The sequence below is a fragment of the Monomorium pharaonis genome, chromosome 3 (genome assembly GCF_013373865.1).
Source record: "Monomorium pharaonis isolate MP-MQ-018 chromosome 3, ASM1337386v2, whole genome shotgun sequence".
Classification (NCBI taxonomy): domain Eukaryota; kingdom Metazoa; phylum Arthropoda; class Insecta; order Hymenoptera; family Formicidae; genus Monomorium; species Monomorium pharaonis.
In genome coordinates, this window is record NC_050469.1 from 22219736 (window position 1) to 22237312 (window position 17577).

Here is a 17577-nt window from a genome sequence, read left to right on the forward strand (position 1 = left end):
TGCAACACGCTAAATACTATAGATTTATCATCATTTAGCTGCGCTATTGAAATATAACAGATATCCTGACTTTAGATTAATTACTTCGACTTTTGTCCGATCAGAAATTTTATTTGAGTCAATCTTTTTATTAACGGTATGAAAATTGTGCTTTCCTTGCTCGCATTATTTTAATTAACACTTAACATTTAATTTTACTAATCACATATTAGGAATGTATTAATAACAAATTCTGTGGAGATTGATGACCTATTTACGAAACTTCAACACGAAAGTGACAGTCACATTGTAATGTGTTTCCTGCATTATTCCCTGCCTGATTCGTCAATATAATGTATATTTGCTATTTTGTGACAGCTTGGAAGAGCTTATCAAAAATAATATTTCTTATAATGATATCGAGTCACAAAATTTCATACAATTATTGAATTAAAATATATAATATGTATACATTCAAAAAAAGACATAAAAAATCTAATCAATTAGAATATTTGATAATGCTGCATGTTATTATAGCTATAGTAGTTTCTAATTTTATAATATTTATTTCAAAAAATGGAAGCCGAATTCAACTAAATTAAAATTCATTAAACTAGAAATTGTGAAATATATGATATGGAAGCATTATATTATAAAATAGTTCCTATATATTAAAAATTTTAAACAAGATATATAATTATTTTTGATAGAAAATTTTTAGAAAATTTTATATTCGAAAAAAATTATGTACAGAAATCGCTCTATGCGTTAAACTTTTATATTAACCAATTTATATATTGATAAATCAGTATTTCAATTCAACTAACATTTATACCAGATAACCCGAAAGATTCTCGAACAGAAAACTTTCGAAATTTTTTAGACCTCCCTCGAGTAACATTTTAAAGAAACTTTCAAAAACACTCCGTTAAGTATATTAACGTCCATTAACATCGTCCTTATACCATTATCCTTTTCACAGATGACTTTGATGACGAAATAAGGATGGTAAGCTAATACGTCACCAAATGCAATTGAATTACTATATAAGTATCAAATAAAGTACACGCGAATGGAGCCGAGATTATGTCTAAAACTTATTATTCGTCGAGTGGCTTAGCAACGACCTCGTGTGATATCGGAGAAACTTATCACAATACACAATTATCGATTCCTACATATCAGTTGCAATGGCAACCAAATTATTCTAATGTTGTAAGTCATTGCTACTGAAAAGAATGTCGATTACTCACATATAATCCATCCGATAACACAACATGAGCGCCGCAACATTACAAGAGAATAATTTTTCAATCACTTGAGAATCACACACATCACTCCTTTATCGATACGTGTTTCTCAGGTTTTTGTGGCACCTTTCGCGTGTTTGTTAACTTTCATAGTCCACAGTCGAAACTTTCTTGATCCTGTAAATTCCTCTGATATGCCTCCAAACAGCTGTCGATGTTTCTATATATGCCTGAATTCGCCTGGTACATCAGAGTCTCGAGGATCCTCTCGTTCTTTATAACCTTCGATGGTAATACGATCTGGAAAGGCGAGAAACAATCTTTTTTGTAATAAAAATTATAGTCTTGTGGGATTTAAAAATTATCGTTAAAAGAATGCGCTATTTAGATAATTTTTCAGATCATTTACGCGATCAAAGAATTGCCTTTTTATCCTTTAATATTGTCTAATATTTTTCTTTCGATATCTACCCTAATTAGTTCATGAGGCGTTATCTTATGTAACTTGAGATCCCTGCTGAGCCTGTCCATGATGCACTTGAACTCGACTTTGGCGTCGATTTTGGTCGATTTGGTTTTGATTCTGTGCTTTGCCCAGGTCAGCATGGCCTCGAACTTCTTGACCTCCGGCAGTTCGAGGCCACGGCACATAATCATCTGCACCATTGATTCGCTCAGAGTAACAAAATCCGGGTGATTGAAGAGCAATTCGGCCCGCGTCTCGATGAATGCGAGAATCATGTTGACCAATTCCGAAGCGGACGTGTAACGCCAGTAATAATTCTCGAGGGCGCACAGCATCACGCAAACGATCTCGACCCTGAGGAATTGCTTGGCGTGATGGAAGCAAGCCTGAAGGAGCTCCGGCAGATCGTAGTGCTCCGCGGCGCATATCAGACCGGGTATGTTGCTACACGTCAGCGGACAAGATCCGGTGTGCAGGTAGTCCAGCAGAATTCGGAAGGTCTCCGGATCGAACTCGATGATGTCAAACTGAAAATATTTATTTCTATTAATAGAAGATTAAAACTCTCTACAACTATGGTAGTTGTGGCTTCAAGACTTTTATAATTGGTCAATAATATTTCTTAGAATATTACTTTAACAATAATTTAATATTAATCACTGATTATTAAACAGATATATATTTTAGGGCAAAAAAGAATAGAAAATCAAAATAGTTTGTCCCCCCTTTCAAGATATAACAACAAAATTATTTAGTTTTAATATAATTAATAAATTACTTATAAATTTCTCAGAAAATTTTAATTTGATTTAATTGTATTATTATGTAGTAACGTAAACATGTATAGATATTCTCTTTCATTGATTTTCTCAATGCTGAGATATACGTTAACCATTAGCATCTTGCTCACCTCAGTCTGTGCTAGTTTGGCTCTATCTACTTTCTGCGCGTCCGCGCAAACGCTGAGTCGCGGCACTGCCAATTGTGCTTGTTTGTCCTTATCTTTTGCCTCCTTATCTGTAAAGGAAAATTCTGTACTTCCACTCAATTGTAAAACAACGTAACATCGTACGATTACGTCTTTACTGGCGTTATTTAAACATTTGGATTACCATTTTATTATATCTCCCTACGACATATTTACCTATGAACTTTTATTATGCATTACATTTGAATGAAATTAAAAAGAGAGTATTCGACATGAGATAAATCGAGGCTTTTCCTCGTAAAAATTGAGACACGTACTACTGCAATCCTGCGAGCTGGCCCATCGCTTTCGGTCCTCGCTCTGCAGAGTGCTGCCGTGCTTTCGAATGCTCCTGCCCCAGCCTGCCGTGATCGTACCCAGTCGTGAGAAGGCCCGCTTCACCATCGGCGACGAGGGGACACTTTTGGGCCTAAACACATCAGAACCAGTATCTCACAGAAACCGCGGAGCGGCACCTCAAGGTATGGAGATGGTATTTACGGGCATTTCACGCAGGAGACAAGAATGACTCCAAGGGTGGAAGGAAGGATTGAGTATAGATGGAAGGGACAAATATCGAATATAAAGTCACGAAACAAAAACTAGACAACGATGAAAGCTCACTTTCGATATTAACAATTTGTACTTATCAACAATTTGTACGTGCGAAAAGGATCGAAAGAATTTGTGCGCACAATTCGTCGAATCCATAGCAGCGATATAAATCTCTTATCAGTTTAGTACAGTTGGCGATTGTCACATGAAATTTAGAAAGTGAAACAAAAACAACGCCGAATCGTAGTAATATAAGATTACCGGCAATGCCACAATAAAAGTAGATAAAAGGAAGCATACTTGATATCAACATTACTAAAAGTATATATACAAATTATAGCGCTTCTTTGTTTTATAAGATACAGATTACGAAAGAAAACGTCTTAGAAAACAGAAAAACACTAACTTAGAAAAAGACTAACGAGCAAATGGCAGATTTCATTCGTAGAATTTTGGACATTGATTATTTCTCTTCAGCGATCAAAGCGAATTCGCCACGTGAATCGTATCATTCGATAGAATATTGCAAGTGCCTCTCAGAGAAGAGCATGCTACATAAAGTCCAATACACGATACAGGGTTTGATTAACAATTTGCAACTTTTGCATTATACGGTAGTATGTAAATAAAAAAAGTTACGAGATAATCATGCGGTGCCATGAGGATAGGAGACATGGATGTGCCGTGAAAAGATACATATATTACGATATAAATATGAAAGAAACATTCGACACTGAAAATCACAGGCATTAGTCTCACCATTCAAACGAGATTTTCAATTTATTCTCATTAGAGAAGTCCAATTTCTCTATCTCACGTAATATCACAAAATCCACGTGTTCTCGCTCGAGCTTTGAGACCTGAATAAATCCGTAGTCAATGTGTCCAAGCGAACACACTCTCAAATAGCCAATCGTTCAGCTTCGCAACCATATATTTGTTTAGCACTGTTCTCGATTTGTTTAAAGATTTTGATTTCGTAGCTTACCACTTTTCATAATGACGCATTCCACCGCTTTAACGAGCGAACTTCGAATATATCGTTCTGAACTAAGATTCATGAGACTAACAGATGAATAACGGACTAATGGCAACACTCATGACCATTAAAACGTACCTAGGACTCTCCATGTCAGGAACTTGCAGGAAGTTCGAGCTTTTCGGCTTCTGCGGACTGAGCAATGTTGGCGCCGGTCTCGCGAGCAACTCGGCAACCGGTACTTGCGGACTTCCGAAACCCGCCTGAATTCCGTATAACATTTCTTGAAACACTCTGTATAAAGATAAATACGTATCGATTAATTTTCACGCTGTGTCGAACGGGGATGAACTTTTTATGCTCAATCAATTTTTCACGCTTTCGCTTAACAGAAGTATCTTTTTAATCGTTAATCAATCGGTCTAATTGCTGAATTTACATATTTATTTAAATTTGTTTAACTATTTAAAGCTCATCGAGCTGTGAAATGTTGAACTTGTTAGAAAATATTTATTTGAAATTAGTGAATGAGAAATGAAAAACTGTTAATGTTAATAAATTAATGTTAAACTTCTTTTTATATCAAATAAATTAAGCATAAATAATTTGAACTTGTTTGATATTAATTTACATTTTCATAAAAATTATATATTTTTAAAAATATCTTTACCCATAAGAGCTATATATATTTATTACTTATCACTCGCAGAAAAAAAATTACTCTCAAATTGAAATTTATGTATTGAAATGAACACGATCATTTTTCGAACACGATCAGTTTTGAAACTAAAGATACTGTCAAAACAACAATGTTCTTTTTTTGTGCTTAAGTATTTTAAACTTTATTTTGTTTTACACACACACACGCGCGCGCGCGCGCAAAACGAGTATATCCACAATCTTCGAGAAAGAGAAAACATTTGTTACCTGCTTCTTACTGCTAGAATCGCTCTGACACCGATAAATCGGACTTTTTGTTTTTGGTGTCCCGGCACAAGGAAGGACACATCGAAGAGACTAGTGTTCAGCGTTATGTTCGCTGAATTATTGAGGAACACCCTAGTAAAGTCCTTTGCGAGTTGATCATAATCCTCGAACTGATCTCGCACCGAGTCCAACAGTGGTGAAGACGGTCTCATGTGTCCAATCGGTCGCCAAGAACCTCGTCTAAAAATCAATAATCATTAGTTTAATCGTGCTGATCAATATTTCATTGATATTTATGATCAATTATGCTTATCAACGAATTACACGTGTAGCTAATTAAATCAATTTGTTATTTATGGTGGTAATGTATTTTAATATGAAAGAGATATTTTATATACATGGTAAAGTAAAGGAAGGCGCAAAAATTGTATGGAAATATATTAATGCAAAATGTAATAATCACATTTTCAGATTACTCTTTTACTTTATAGTAGTTGTTTTAGTTAAAATCTTTTGAATATTATTTTGTCACCATCGCGTCTCACCTATATGGTTTCGGAATCTGGCCGGTTTCCGCGTGATTGGCGAGATTCGCTACGATATCCTCCAACATTTGACTTCTCGTCCGTTCCTGCATCCTCGCGAATTTCGGCGCGGAATAACTCGCCCTCTCGCCATTTACGATCTTCGTTAATATCCATTCTCGAAACATCGGACCTGTTGCGTTCGAAAACCCAATTCGATAGATTAGTTCAACGTAGGGGAGATTATAAACTGATACAATCTTGAGATAATCAGCCAATTTAATCTTACCATTTAGATTGTCTACCCTTTACGATTAAAAGCTCGATAATTGTAGCGTAACGCCCGAAAGTGGAAATTAACAAAGTAATATCAAATTTGTTCAACTTTGTCACCAGCCATACAGATTTTATAATGAAGGTTATATTATTATGCAAATTATATAATTATATTGTTATTTGATGCATTCATAATGCCAATAATTAAACGTTAAATAAAATAATATCTATTGTGATAGAAATAAAAATGTAGTTATAGCTCTCCCAGTGTTATGCGAGAGCTTTTCATAAATTCTGTTTTAAATCGAATGAAATTAATTTCCTTTATATAATTGTGTATTTCATATGAGAAATGTTATAACATTTACCTTTTTCGAAGACACTTTGCTCCCATAAATACGGTTTGTAGGCCCCAACTTCATCCCTCGTAACTACGGACACCTCGTATCTCGTAACTTTCCGCTTTATCCGTGGACTCACTCGCACCAAGATAAACGTGTGCAAAAAGTGCGACTTGATGCAAGCTGGACTGAAGGTCGTGTTGTCGGCTTCCAAAAATACGACGCACACTATATCGTTGCCAATGTGCCTTTTTCTCTGAAGCTGCGCGTGCGGAGAGAGAAGATTTTTCAATTAAATTCTCGGCACGTTTTATCACATTTAAAATCTTTTAGTTCGCGTTAAAACGATCGAGATTCGATAAAAGTGAAATTGAAACAGCAGTGCAAATAGATAACTCACTTTTTGAGGATCGTGTTTCTCGTAAGGCAATAAGGTAGACACGTGGAACATTATCTCGATACCCCTCCAGTTGGTGTAGACAGAATATAGGCCCGTCAAGTCGTGTACGGTGTCGAGACCACCTTTGTACTTGTCAAATCCCTTCAGTCTGACCTTGTCCCCGAGAATCTGCAGAAATTCCTCGAAGAGCGGCGAGTTGTCGTTGTTATCGAGTATCTCCTCCTCGGTGTACTGACCCTCCTGAACATAAATCATCCCCACCTTCAGCTCGGACTTGATAAAAACTTGATCGAGCTTTAGAAGTTCTTCGGGCGTATCTGGCAATTGGCCCAAGGTTAACGGCGGATTGATGTTCACCTCCTTGCCGAGACTACGTACCACTTCTTCTCGATTATACCTGCAAAACAGATCTGCCATGTCTCACATATCCCCGTGGAGATATTGATTGATGCGATAAATCGGCAATTTCAACTTGTTGAATGTGCCTGCTAGAAATAAATTTCTAGTGCAATTTTAACGTAGAACTGAAATTTCAATACATACACGACTAACAATGCGTTTTATTACATCTATTTAGTCTAGGAACCAAGATTATTTATATTTGAAGTAACAATTTACCTAGTCTTACCGTATAAATTAATGCTTTTGATAAAAAGTAAAGTTTCTATTAAAAAAACACGAATATTATATGTACGCGAGAATGAAATGTGATTCAGAATTTACCGATCGGCAAAGACACAACTGGCAGGGATAAGGCCGTGGACCGTGTAACTGATGGCTCTGACCAAAATTCTAAACTGGTCGCGGTTGTTGAGCGTCTCTTGTTTGATGCTGAGTATCACCGGTCCCAAATCCTCATCGTTCGTGAAGTAATTCCAATGCTCCGAGCCATAGAAATACTTCTCGTAGGTCTCTTGTTCGACCGAAGTGAGCTCGAAACCTTGATTCTTTTCCCATTGCTCCTCAATGGTGGTCTTCTTTCGAGGCGGATCGTCCGTGTCGCCTTCATTCTCCGCTTCGAACAGGCAGGAGGTTTTCTCCTGATGCTTCCGCATCGACGAACGCTCCTCCGCGTTCTGTCCCTCCGCCTGTTCGGGATCAGTACCTTCATGTTCGCTCTCACTTTCGTCCCAGATTGTGTCCGACGTGACCTGTGGTCGCGAGCATTCGATCCAATAGCCGGGCGTTGGTATCAGGTTGTGCGGGAACTCTTGACAGAACTCGTCTACGAAAAAATTTATGTTTAACTTGCGTTTATTCCTAACTTACTCTCTCTCTTTCTGTACATATATATATAAATTTTATTTTCTATAATGAGTAGCAACAAGCAAAAAGGTTATTATAAAAATACAAAGGTTTCCTACAAAAACTAAACAAGCCCAAAAAGTTAAACTTGTAGGAAACAAAAAACTATTTTTACCATTTATTATGTAAATGTGGTAATTTTTTTTGAATATACATATTTGTGTATAATAAGAAAATTAAAAAATTTATATTAGACTTTGATTAATATTAATTAATATAAAAATATTTGAAAAAAATTTTTTTTATTTATTTAAAGAAAAAATAAAAAATCTCTAAACTTAGTTTGGTTCGTACAGGAATTTTATATTTAATATTAATTTATTTCATATTTTACACTAATATTTTTTATAATAGTAATAATCACAGAAATGAAGAAGAAAGTATTAAGGTTTGAAACAATAATTTTTTATTCTTTATTTTACAAAATTATACAAATTGATCATAGCAAAAACATTCTTGTATATTTGTCTTTTTATATAAACGTCATAATTTTTCTCCGGGCACATAAGAACAAAATTTTAAGCTTTGATTCTAATATATTTTAAAGGTTTTTTTTATGAGTCCTCAAAATATATACTAATATATTTTGAAGACTCGTGAAGAAACCTTTAAGCTCTTGTTTAGTTCTTGCGAAAATTTACTATCTACTATTTATTTTTCATTTTTGGTTTGATTCTTACCGGAACGAAATTATTCACGGTGTGCTATTAATAGATTTATCGCTATAGCCTAGATTAAAAGAAAAGAACTTTTTTGTAGAAAAACCTTTCAATTACAGTAAAGAAAAGGTAAAAAATCACTATATGATAAGCCTTGCCGATAGCTTTTGCGAGCTATTTCTATGATTGTACATTGTAAAAATAGAAGTTTCATAGAACAAGCGAGAAGTCATTAAAGAATATAATCACTGAGTAATATCATAGCGCAAAAGTTATTACACTGTCGTGGTACACGTTGTACGTAAATGCAATAATCCTAAACGTTTTCATCATGAAGCGCGCGGACGTCGATTGGGCAATTTCGCTCAAAGCATGATTAACGTTAATTAAACCCGTTCGACTAGAGCTCTTCTCGACGGAGCAAATTGGTCAGTGATGGCGCCGGTGTCTTTGTTTCCCGCAGATACGAAAAGGATCAGTCGGATCATTCTCGAGGCGAAAGAGAGGGGTTTGTTTAGAAATTAGTGGAACAAAGAAACGAGATGAAAGAGATAGAGAGAGAATCGAACAGAACAAATAGTATCCAAAGACGAGCACTCCGTCGGACGGAAAATCATTAAGAGAGGAATCCGATCTGACAAAGTAGTGTCTCGAGAACGAATCGACTGTGAGGTAGAATCCAGATGCGGAAAACCTCCAAGAGATATTTTCCGTTTTACAATGCCGGACTTATATGTCCATTTAAGTTACGTATCTCTGGTAGAGAGGCGTGCAAAATGTCTCCTTAGCTTCGGACTCGAGCTTAAGCTGGAGCCTGATACGTATCTGAGATTTTTAGTTAATACAATGAGAGGGGCCACGCTCGTACATGTGTGAGCTGTGTGATTCGTGATACTATTTCGAAATTTCAAATTTCAGAAACATCGAGTGTATTGACTGAAGAAATCTCGAACCCGTATCCCTTTTCCCGACAAGCTCGATAAGGTCAATTTTCCTACTCTTCGTTTCTTCCATACTCATTCTAACTGCACTCGTCTCCGCTCCATCTAACGGAATATCGAGCTTAAGTGATATAGAATTATCGATTTAGCGAGGCTGAAGTGGAAACGTCTTGCACGTCTCTAAATGTTTCTTCTTCTCCGTACACCCTGCCATCTTGTTTATTTTATAAATCTTCGTTTTGCTTTCCGTTCCTTCTGTTCCTTCTGCTGGCGCGCGACTGTCGACGATACCGCAGTCGATTCACTGTAAGGTAGAACACCAAGCTGTTTGCAAACAGGGCTTGGTATTCGAACTTAGAGTGAGCCGCCCGCGGTGCCTCCTCTTCTTCGGCTCCGCTGCTGTGAATCGACCTAACTGCCGGGCTCTTTGTTCGCATATAATGGCCATCCCTTTGACTATATAAGTATGGACTGCTAGTATATTTCAGACTGTCGTCAACATTGAATAGCGCGCAGCGCTATAAAATATCAACGAGAAAACGGCGAACTAAACTGCGCTGCCAAATTTTGTTTAAAGTGTTATATTTTAATATTTTATCTAATAAATATTTTTAAGAGAATAATTTTTTTACAATTTCAATTTCCATTAAAACCAAAAATACTGTTTTTACAATTAATATAACTTCATGTCCTTTCGTTTAAATTTTCCGGTATTTTTAGTATTTGAGGGCACTGAAAATTGCATTCAATGTTGGCTACAAAGATCTCTCACTTGCTCTAATGGGAAAAGTAGGAGTGCTAGCAGTCCATACTTGTATAGTCAAAGGGCCATCCATATCTCACTGGAACACGAATTTCGACACGGCGCAGGTGGCTATGGTTTCGACCTCCTTCGGGATTCGCGGGATTTCTTCGCTTTGTAAAGCAAAAGAGATCAGAGTACATCAAAGGAGTAGATAATTCCTTAAAATATAAACGTTTTAATAACTATTGACTGATGGACGCACTTTTATCGCAATGTCATCGATCGAGATCTTACACCCAATAAATTTATATATTTTTATGTTTTTGAATTCTGTGTTTCAGGATCGAATAGTAATCGACATATGTTTTAAAAATCAAAATGCATAGACTTCTTTTAATTATACAGACACATTTGTGCGAAGATTTAAACGCAAACGATCGTAAACTACTACCTAAAGATTATATCAACGCTTTGCAATTTAGTTCGCTCTCAAGTTATCTGGTACACTGGATGATCCAATTCAACGCATTGAATACAAACTGAAGAAATGCGACGCCTATTATTTCTTCTTTAACAAGTATTCCTTTTTCCTGACTCTGATACGTCACATTTTTATCGTAAGACTTATATTCGGCCATCCGAATTCAACGTGACGAAGTAACTTCGCACATATAATCGTGCGTAATCCAAGACAGGCGGAACCACCTGTAGCTTCATCTCATACATATGCACTCTTCCAAAAGTCAGTGGCACCGGGCTCATTCGCGAAAATGCAAAGCGACGATAGGGGAGAGAAAGAAAAAGGAAGAGAGAAAGAACGAGCGATTCCGGCGGCGACGATGGAAGTACTTACCGGAGCACGCCTGGGGTGGCAACGGGAAGATCAGCGTGGTCGAGGACTTTCGTCTCGCAACTGCACAGCCTAAACTTTGTGGTTTGAAGCTGCGCAACTGCTGCATGAAGTCCGAGCACTCCATCAGCGCCACGTCGGCAAAGTGCAGATCGCAAAGTATCTGGTTCTTGAATCTGAAATGCAGAGCAGCCCTCAGAATTCATCCGTTGAAAATGAGCGGCTTTACTTTATTGCGGGTGCTTCTCATCCAAGAATTATAAAACGGAGCTGCGTCTGTAGCATCAAAAGGTTTACAGCGTTCAATTAACGATATTGTTTTCTCGCCATTCATCGTAAAAATATGCACTTTCAAAAGGATCTCATGACGAATGAATATAATAATAATTGCAAACATCTTAATTCAATAGTGCGATTAGGTAATTAAAAAACACGAATAACCAAATTGATATTTATAACAAAAGCATGATGGATTGATTGTAAAAGAAATAATTGAGACAGATATCTGATTTTATATGTAGGAAGACAGAAAAATCTCTCCGGTTGACACGTTTCATTTCAACATGATAAAACTCGTGGACTAAAACGAGTCTTATCGTGGATGAAAACAATCAAGAGGAACGAAGTTTCATGAGAGTCCGGATCACTTGATAAAACGTGAATCCGTTGTGGCGTCCCAACGGCGGCTGTTATTGGAACACGTCGCTCCCCTTATCTCCTTTATCGTTCCCTTTTATCGCGTGGATTTACGCGATACCAATTAAAATGGACTACGCCGAGATTCGCTAGGAACTGTGATAATCCGTAAAGGAACATGCTTAATCTCTTTGCAATTTATTTAATTTCCGAGATATACCATTATATAAATTTCGAATAAAAGAGTGTATCTGTATCTCCTTTATCACATTTACTTTGAATTATAATAATATATTTATAGGACTGACATTATGTAAGAAAAAATTAATGTTAATATTATAATATAATAAACATCATTAACTTCTATATTTCGCGTAAAATCGTGATCCGGAAAATTGATAAAAGTATATACATGTAGAAGCACTTGCCATTAAATTTCTCAACCCACACCTAATAATTGTTAATGCACGCTCAATATTCGTCGATATTTCATTAGTTCGATATAACAATGATCGACTGTCGCGGACACAAATCATAGAAAATATTATTTCCTAAGCTTCGCATGAAATTTCTATTTATGTATACTTTTTGCGCGGCGACAGGCGACGGCCTCATAATAGCGACGCATTAGCGACTTGCGTAGAAGTTTGTAAAAACGATCAGTAATCGTATAACGTAACATTAAAATGTCCATTCCAATTCAGCCTGCATCTGACAGGATTCCGCTCGCGTTATTCCCATGGCCTGACGGCGGTCCGTGCGACGCGGAATAATAAAAAAAAATATTTTTCGATAATCCCTCGCGCGCGCTCTCGGCGCAGGGAGAAAGCTTGTCGGGGGATGACATTATGACGTACTGTGACGCGGCGTTTTCAACAACGGGGAGGGGGGGGGGAGAGCCCCGGAGATAACGTCCGTCGTAACGTTCGTTGAATCGCAAATGGGCCTCTGAATCGCGGCGATCCGATATGGAGGGATATCGTTCGTCCTTTTATTCACCACGAGCCGCAGTTAAAATCGCCGATTCAACTCCACGTCGCACGTGACTCCGCGTCGATCGAACTCGACTTTACGATCGACTGAGCCCCGCGATCTGATGATCCCCCATACGTGACGTAAACGTTCTCGAATGGATAGAGGCGCGATAGATTGGCCGTGCGCATTCATTTCGAGACCGAATCTCATTCGGCCGTTCGTAAGTTCGATCGGATGCGCGAGCGTGCGAAAGCGCGATATTCCCGGTCGAACAATGGTTCGCGTGACTCTTAACGAAACGCGGAGTGACGTTCCGTGTGCGGGGAGGAGCGTGTCGCAATTTCGTTGAATTTCGGCCGCGGTTAAATTAATCGGGAATCGCGAATCTGCCGACGACGAACGCTCGATTTGATTCGCTGCGTTTATGTCGCGAGTACTTCTACAAGTTCGTCAGGAAGAGTCGTAAAAGTCGGACGGCGACGTGATGCATGAATGGCGAAAAAAAAAAAGAAGCGCCTTTTTCTCCGTCGCGATCTATTGACGCCTCTCTCGCCCCGGCGGACAAAGTGTTACATCGCGAACGGAATCTCTGTTTGCATGGCGACGCGCATTACAAAAGCGCAGCTGCGCGACTGACTACTGCTCGGCTGAATAAGTTTCTCGCTCTGCACAAAGGGGACCTGCACGTGTGTGTTATATTTTATTTCATCTGCGGATTACTGCACACAGATTGGTTACAGAATTATATAATACATTTTAAGAAAAAGAAAGATATACCTTTCTCGAAAATGCGGAGGAAATTCTGATGTATTACAATTTACGTGATGAGATGACAAACAAGTCGTCAACGATAAAAAACGGAATCATGAGTCTCATATCAAAAGAATGAGAACAAGCAGTTTACATTTACTTATCAATTGTGTTATCCGGCGTCTGTGAAATACGGATCAAACAGTATATTTCGCGTCTATTTCACCGAGCATATCTCGAGTATTTCGCTACTCAACCTTTACGTCGGAAATATCTTGAGAATTCAGCATCATGGGATCGCCCGTGCCAAGGATCTTGTTCTATAAGCGTTGGCTTGGTTTTTAAAATATGAAAAAGGAGTCGAGAGTAATGTAGCATCGGGCAAATAGCATGGTCATAATCCTGCTGAATATTATACAGTTATTTACGTTTTCCTAAACGGCGTTAAATTGTGAATAAAAATAATTTTTACGGGCAACATCTCGCACGCTGCCGATATAATACCGCGATCAGCAATAAAACTGCACGTTTGACTGCATGATTTACCGTTATCCTAAATAACAGCACTTTTCAGATATAAACTGTAAAGCGTATTCATCCGCTGGACGTCCATTTTGTATGCGGCTGAATGCAGATTGCGTGAAATCGGGCCGGGAAGGGGAGCAGAGCAATAAAAAATAATAACTCGACGAGCAAAATAATAAATGATAACCCGGATGATGAAATTGCAATTTGTGACTAAGCATTTTTCTGGCAATTTCCGGAGCATGCATTACCTTTCTAGATGCTAGGGAGCAATATAAAGTCGCGGAGTTTTGTGCAGAGAGTGCAAATATTATAAGCAATGCAAAATGAAACTGTTCAAAAATTCTAGTTGTCCAATAAAAAGTATCCTGCAAAGCACAGAAAGTTTGTGGAAACATTGCAGAAATATTTTATTACCACACTACACATGGCAAAAACTTTGCAAAATTTTGCTGTCCGTTTTTAGAAATATTACAATACAATATTATAGTAATATTACCGCAAACACAAAAAAGCCACTTAAATTTTAAATAGGAAAGATATTAAAAAGAAATAATATGAACTAAACAGTATAGAATTATGTGTCCATAAAACACAGATCTAGGTTACTAAAGGTATTAAATTTAATAGGCGATTAAATGCACAACATTAATTTAGAATAATGTATCGTTCTCTATTGTCGTTAAATTTTTTAAATAAATGTGAAAACTCGCGAAAGAATATATACGGATATGCCATATTTATAATATTATTACTCGACTTTGCATTATCAAAAAGAAGAAAATAGTGAAAAAAACATTTTATAAATTTTATTTAAAAAAAAAGAAATTATATTGGAATATTTCAGAAGCACTATTAAAATGTAAATAGGCAATAAAATTTTAATAATGTTGTAACAATATTTTAAATATCTGAAAAGCAATTAAGATTCTATGTATAAATATTTGTGTTTAGAATTTAAATTTAAAAATGTAGTTTCTCAAAAATTTTCTTGAGTACTAATGAAATCCTATAAAAATCAATTTTCAAAATAAAAAATAAATTTCCTAAAAGTTCCAGGCTTTTCCGGTGTTTTCGCAGTAGTAAATGCCCTGTAATTTATATAAATAAATTCACAATGCGCTGTTAATATTATTATAATATACATATTATATAAAGTATGTATTATAACACGTGTTAATGTAATCTATGTTAATAAATTATTAATAAAGCAATTGCAAATTTATTTTTATATAAATATTTATGTAACTTTCTTAACTTTTTTCATTTGTGTATATGTTTTATAGTTTGTACGTGATTTAAATAACGTAATTTTTAGAGTGTCCTAAAATCACAATAAAATTTAATACTAAAACTTTGTGAGTACAAAAGTTATAAAAATTAAATTGTATTTTAGTTGGAAAATTTTTTCCAATCGCGGAAGTTTACTATCATGCATTTTAAAATATATAGTATAGTTTTAAACAATTAATTACGGTAGTCTCATGCTTAAATGCAACACAAGGCTTTTGTATATAAAATTGCTTCTAAGCTTAATCACTTAGAAAATATACACATGTACACAAATATTTTTTACTTAAAATCTTAACAGCTTATTTTCACGATATGTTTAAAATATTGCTGCAATATTATAAAAATCTTTGTATATCTACATTTCAATAATATTTCTGAAATGTTGCAATAAGCAAGATTGCAATGTTGTTGCAAAATTCTATACTGTACGAGGCGTCTCTCAAGATTTTTGAAAGACTAGCATTCTCCTAAAGTATTCTCAAGTACGATATTGGATTAACGGACGAAATCGTTAGAGTCTCGATGAAATGCGGGAATCCAATAAAACGAGTCTGGTAATGAAAGTAGAAAAGGCGTGCCCTCACGCTAATGAGACACGGCTTACGATAATACTGATTAAGGATAATATTGTTTTACAAAAGTTGGCCGGAAGTGTAAACCGCATCGAGAGCGCGATTCTATAATATCTTACTCACCGTCTCGCCCGCTTTTGATTGGGTCCCGTGAGATTCAGGCCGCAGCTGTTACATTTTAGGCACTCCTCGTGGTAGTGGTTGTTGTCGTACAACGGCGATGGTTCTTGAAACAATAAGCGCAGAGAGATAGAGTTCAGTTCTCTAAAGGACGTCGGATAACACTTAACGCACACCTTTGTTTCCCGGCCTCTTACTGCATACCATGGTACATTCGTGTCGACTGTTAGTTTTCATTTTACAAATTTTGTATAAAAATTATTAAGCAACACAGGTACTTTATAATCTCTTTAAAAAGTATTTGAATAAATCTGCATTAATAGCCGACAAAATAAAAAAAAAAAAAAAAAAACAAATGCGCAAAATAGAGATGTCCAAAGGTGTGCGTTAAGTAATAATATATGATAAATGCTTGCAATAAAAGCTAAAACAAGAAAAACTCCATAAATTTTTAGAAAAACTTAATTGTACTTAATAAAGCATCTCTCATAACAGAAGATATTTTGTCAGAATGTCAAAATGTGTTAAAATATCTGTGAATTAGAATATCTGTCTGAGATAGAGATTCCCACAGTATCCAGTTAAAACCTCTAAAGTTTACATTTATGCGCTTTGTAAGGGGGGAGCTGTAAACATCTGTCGTAAACAAAATCCATTTTTACAATGATAAAGAGGTAAATGTTTTTCTCCGTGTTCACGCGGACTTTTTTTCTCGCGTCCGTCATAAGCATCTTCCATGCGTCGCGTAATACCCCTCTTCCATCCCTCTCTCTCTCTCTCATTATCACCATTAAAACCTCGCAGCTGTTCGGGAGAACTCGCGCATCATCCCCCGTTCCATTTACACTATTTTTCTGCCGTCGCGTTTCCCCGTCATCCGATGCTCCCCCATTCCTCCCCCTCTCATGTCCTTACTTAACTACCCTTCCGCGAGGTCGTGACGAGCTTAAAGCTGGGGTGTGGTCGGCGCTCTCGTGACACCACATCACATCACGGCATCATCGGAGGCCGTAAAGAATGCCAGCGCGAACCAGGCATGGAATTTTGATATCGAGAGGAAGGCGGGCGTCGCGGCGCCACGCCAGTCTCGCCAGGAAGCAGGACGGCGGGGCTTTCGTGACTGCCGCGATATGTACTAATTGCACGCATGCATGCACGCACGCACGTACATCTATCCGTCAATGGAGGCCGATGGATACCAGCGTGCTCTATTCCGTGACTGCAGAATTAATGGAGTTGTTCCGAGCATGAAGTATTTCGCGAACGTGGCTTCCATTCTTAAATCTTTCACTTGACAAACCTAAGAACGTGATCTTAAGATATTCTATTACAGCGTAATAAAAAAGAAATATGACGAAACGTGGGGAAAACACGAGAAGAAATTTTAAAAAATTGTTCTTCTTATTTTTTATATTATTATCTCAAAATAAATTTTTCCAAAATATTTATGATTCTTTGATTTATTATTGTGAATTATGAGAATGTTGATTTATGAAAATAGTTGCAGAATAATTTTGCGGTTTTCGGAAGAGGAATCGACAT

At 36.8% G+C, this 17577-nt stretch overlaps 1 protein-coding gene across 6 annotated transcripts in view; it reads right to left on the bottom strand.

Annotated features, from left to right (window-relative positions):
• Positions 1-695: 695 nt before the first annotated feature.
• LOC105834080 overlaps positions 696-17577 on the bottom strand; it is a 134593-nt gene continuing 117711 nt past the window's right edge. For 5 of the 6 annotated variants that reach the window (XM_012676303.3, XM_012676300.3, XM_036284563.1 and 2 more), the window contains 12 exons: positions 16039-16141; positions 11168-11340; positions 7388-7889; positions 6665-7061; positions 6292-6526; positions 5669-5840; positions 5124-5363; positions 4335-4490; positions 2941-3092; positions 2606-2712; positions 1701-2222; positions 696-1529 (listed from right to left, as the gene is read on the bottom strand). In XM_012676303.3, coding sequence (XP_012531757.1) covers positions 1377-1529; positions 1701-2222; positions 2606-2712; positions 2941-3092; positions 4335-4490; positions 5124-5363; positions 5669-5840; positions 6292-6526; positions 6665-7061; positions 7388-7889; positions 11168-11340; positions 16039-16141 — 2912 coding nt within the window. In that variant the 3' untranslated portion in view covers positions 696-1376. The remainder of the gene's footprint in view (positions 1530-1700; positions 2223-2605; positions 2713-2940; positions 3093-4334; positions 4491-5123; positions 5364-5668; positions 5841-6291; positions 6527-6664; positions 7062-7387; positions 7890-11167; positions 11341-16038; positions 16142-17577) is intronic. The other variant, XM_028192148.2, reaches the window with a different exon arrangement.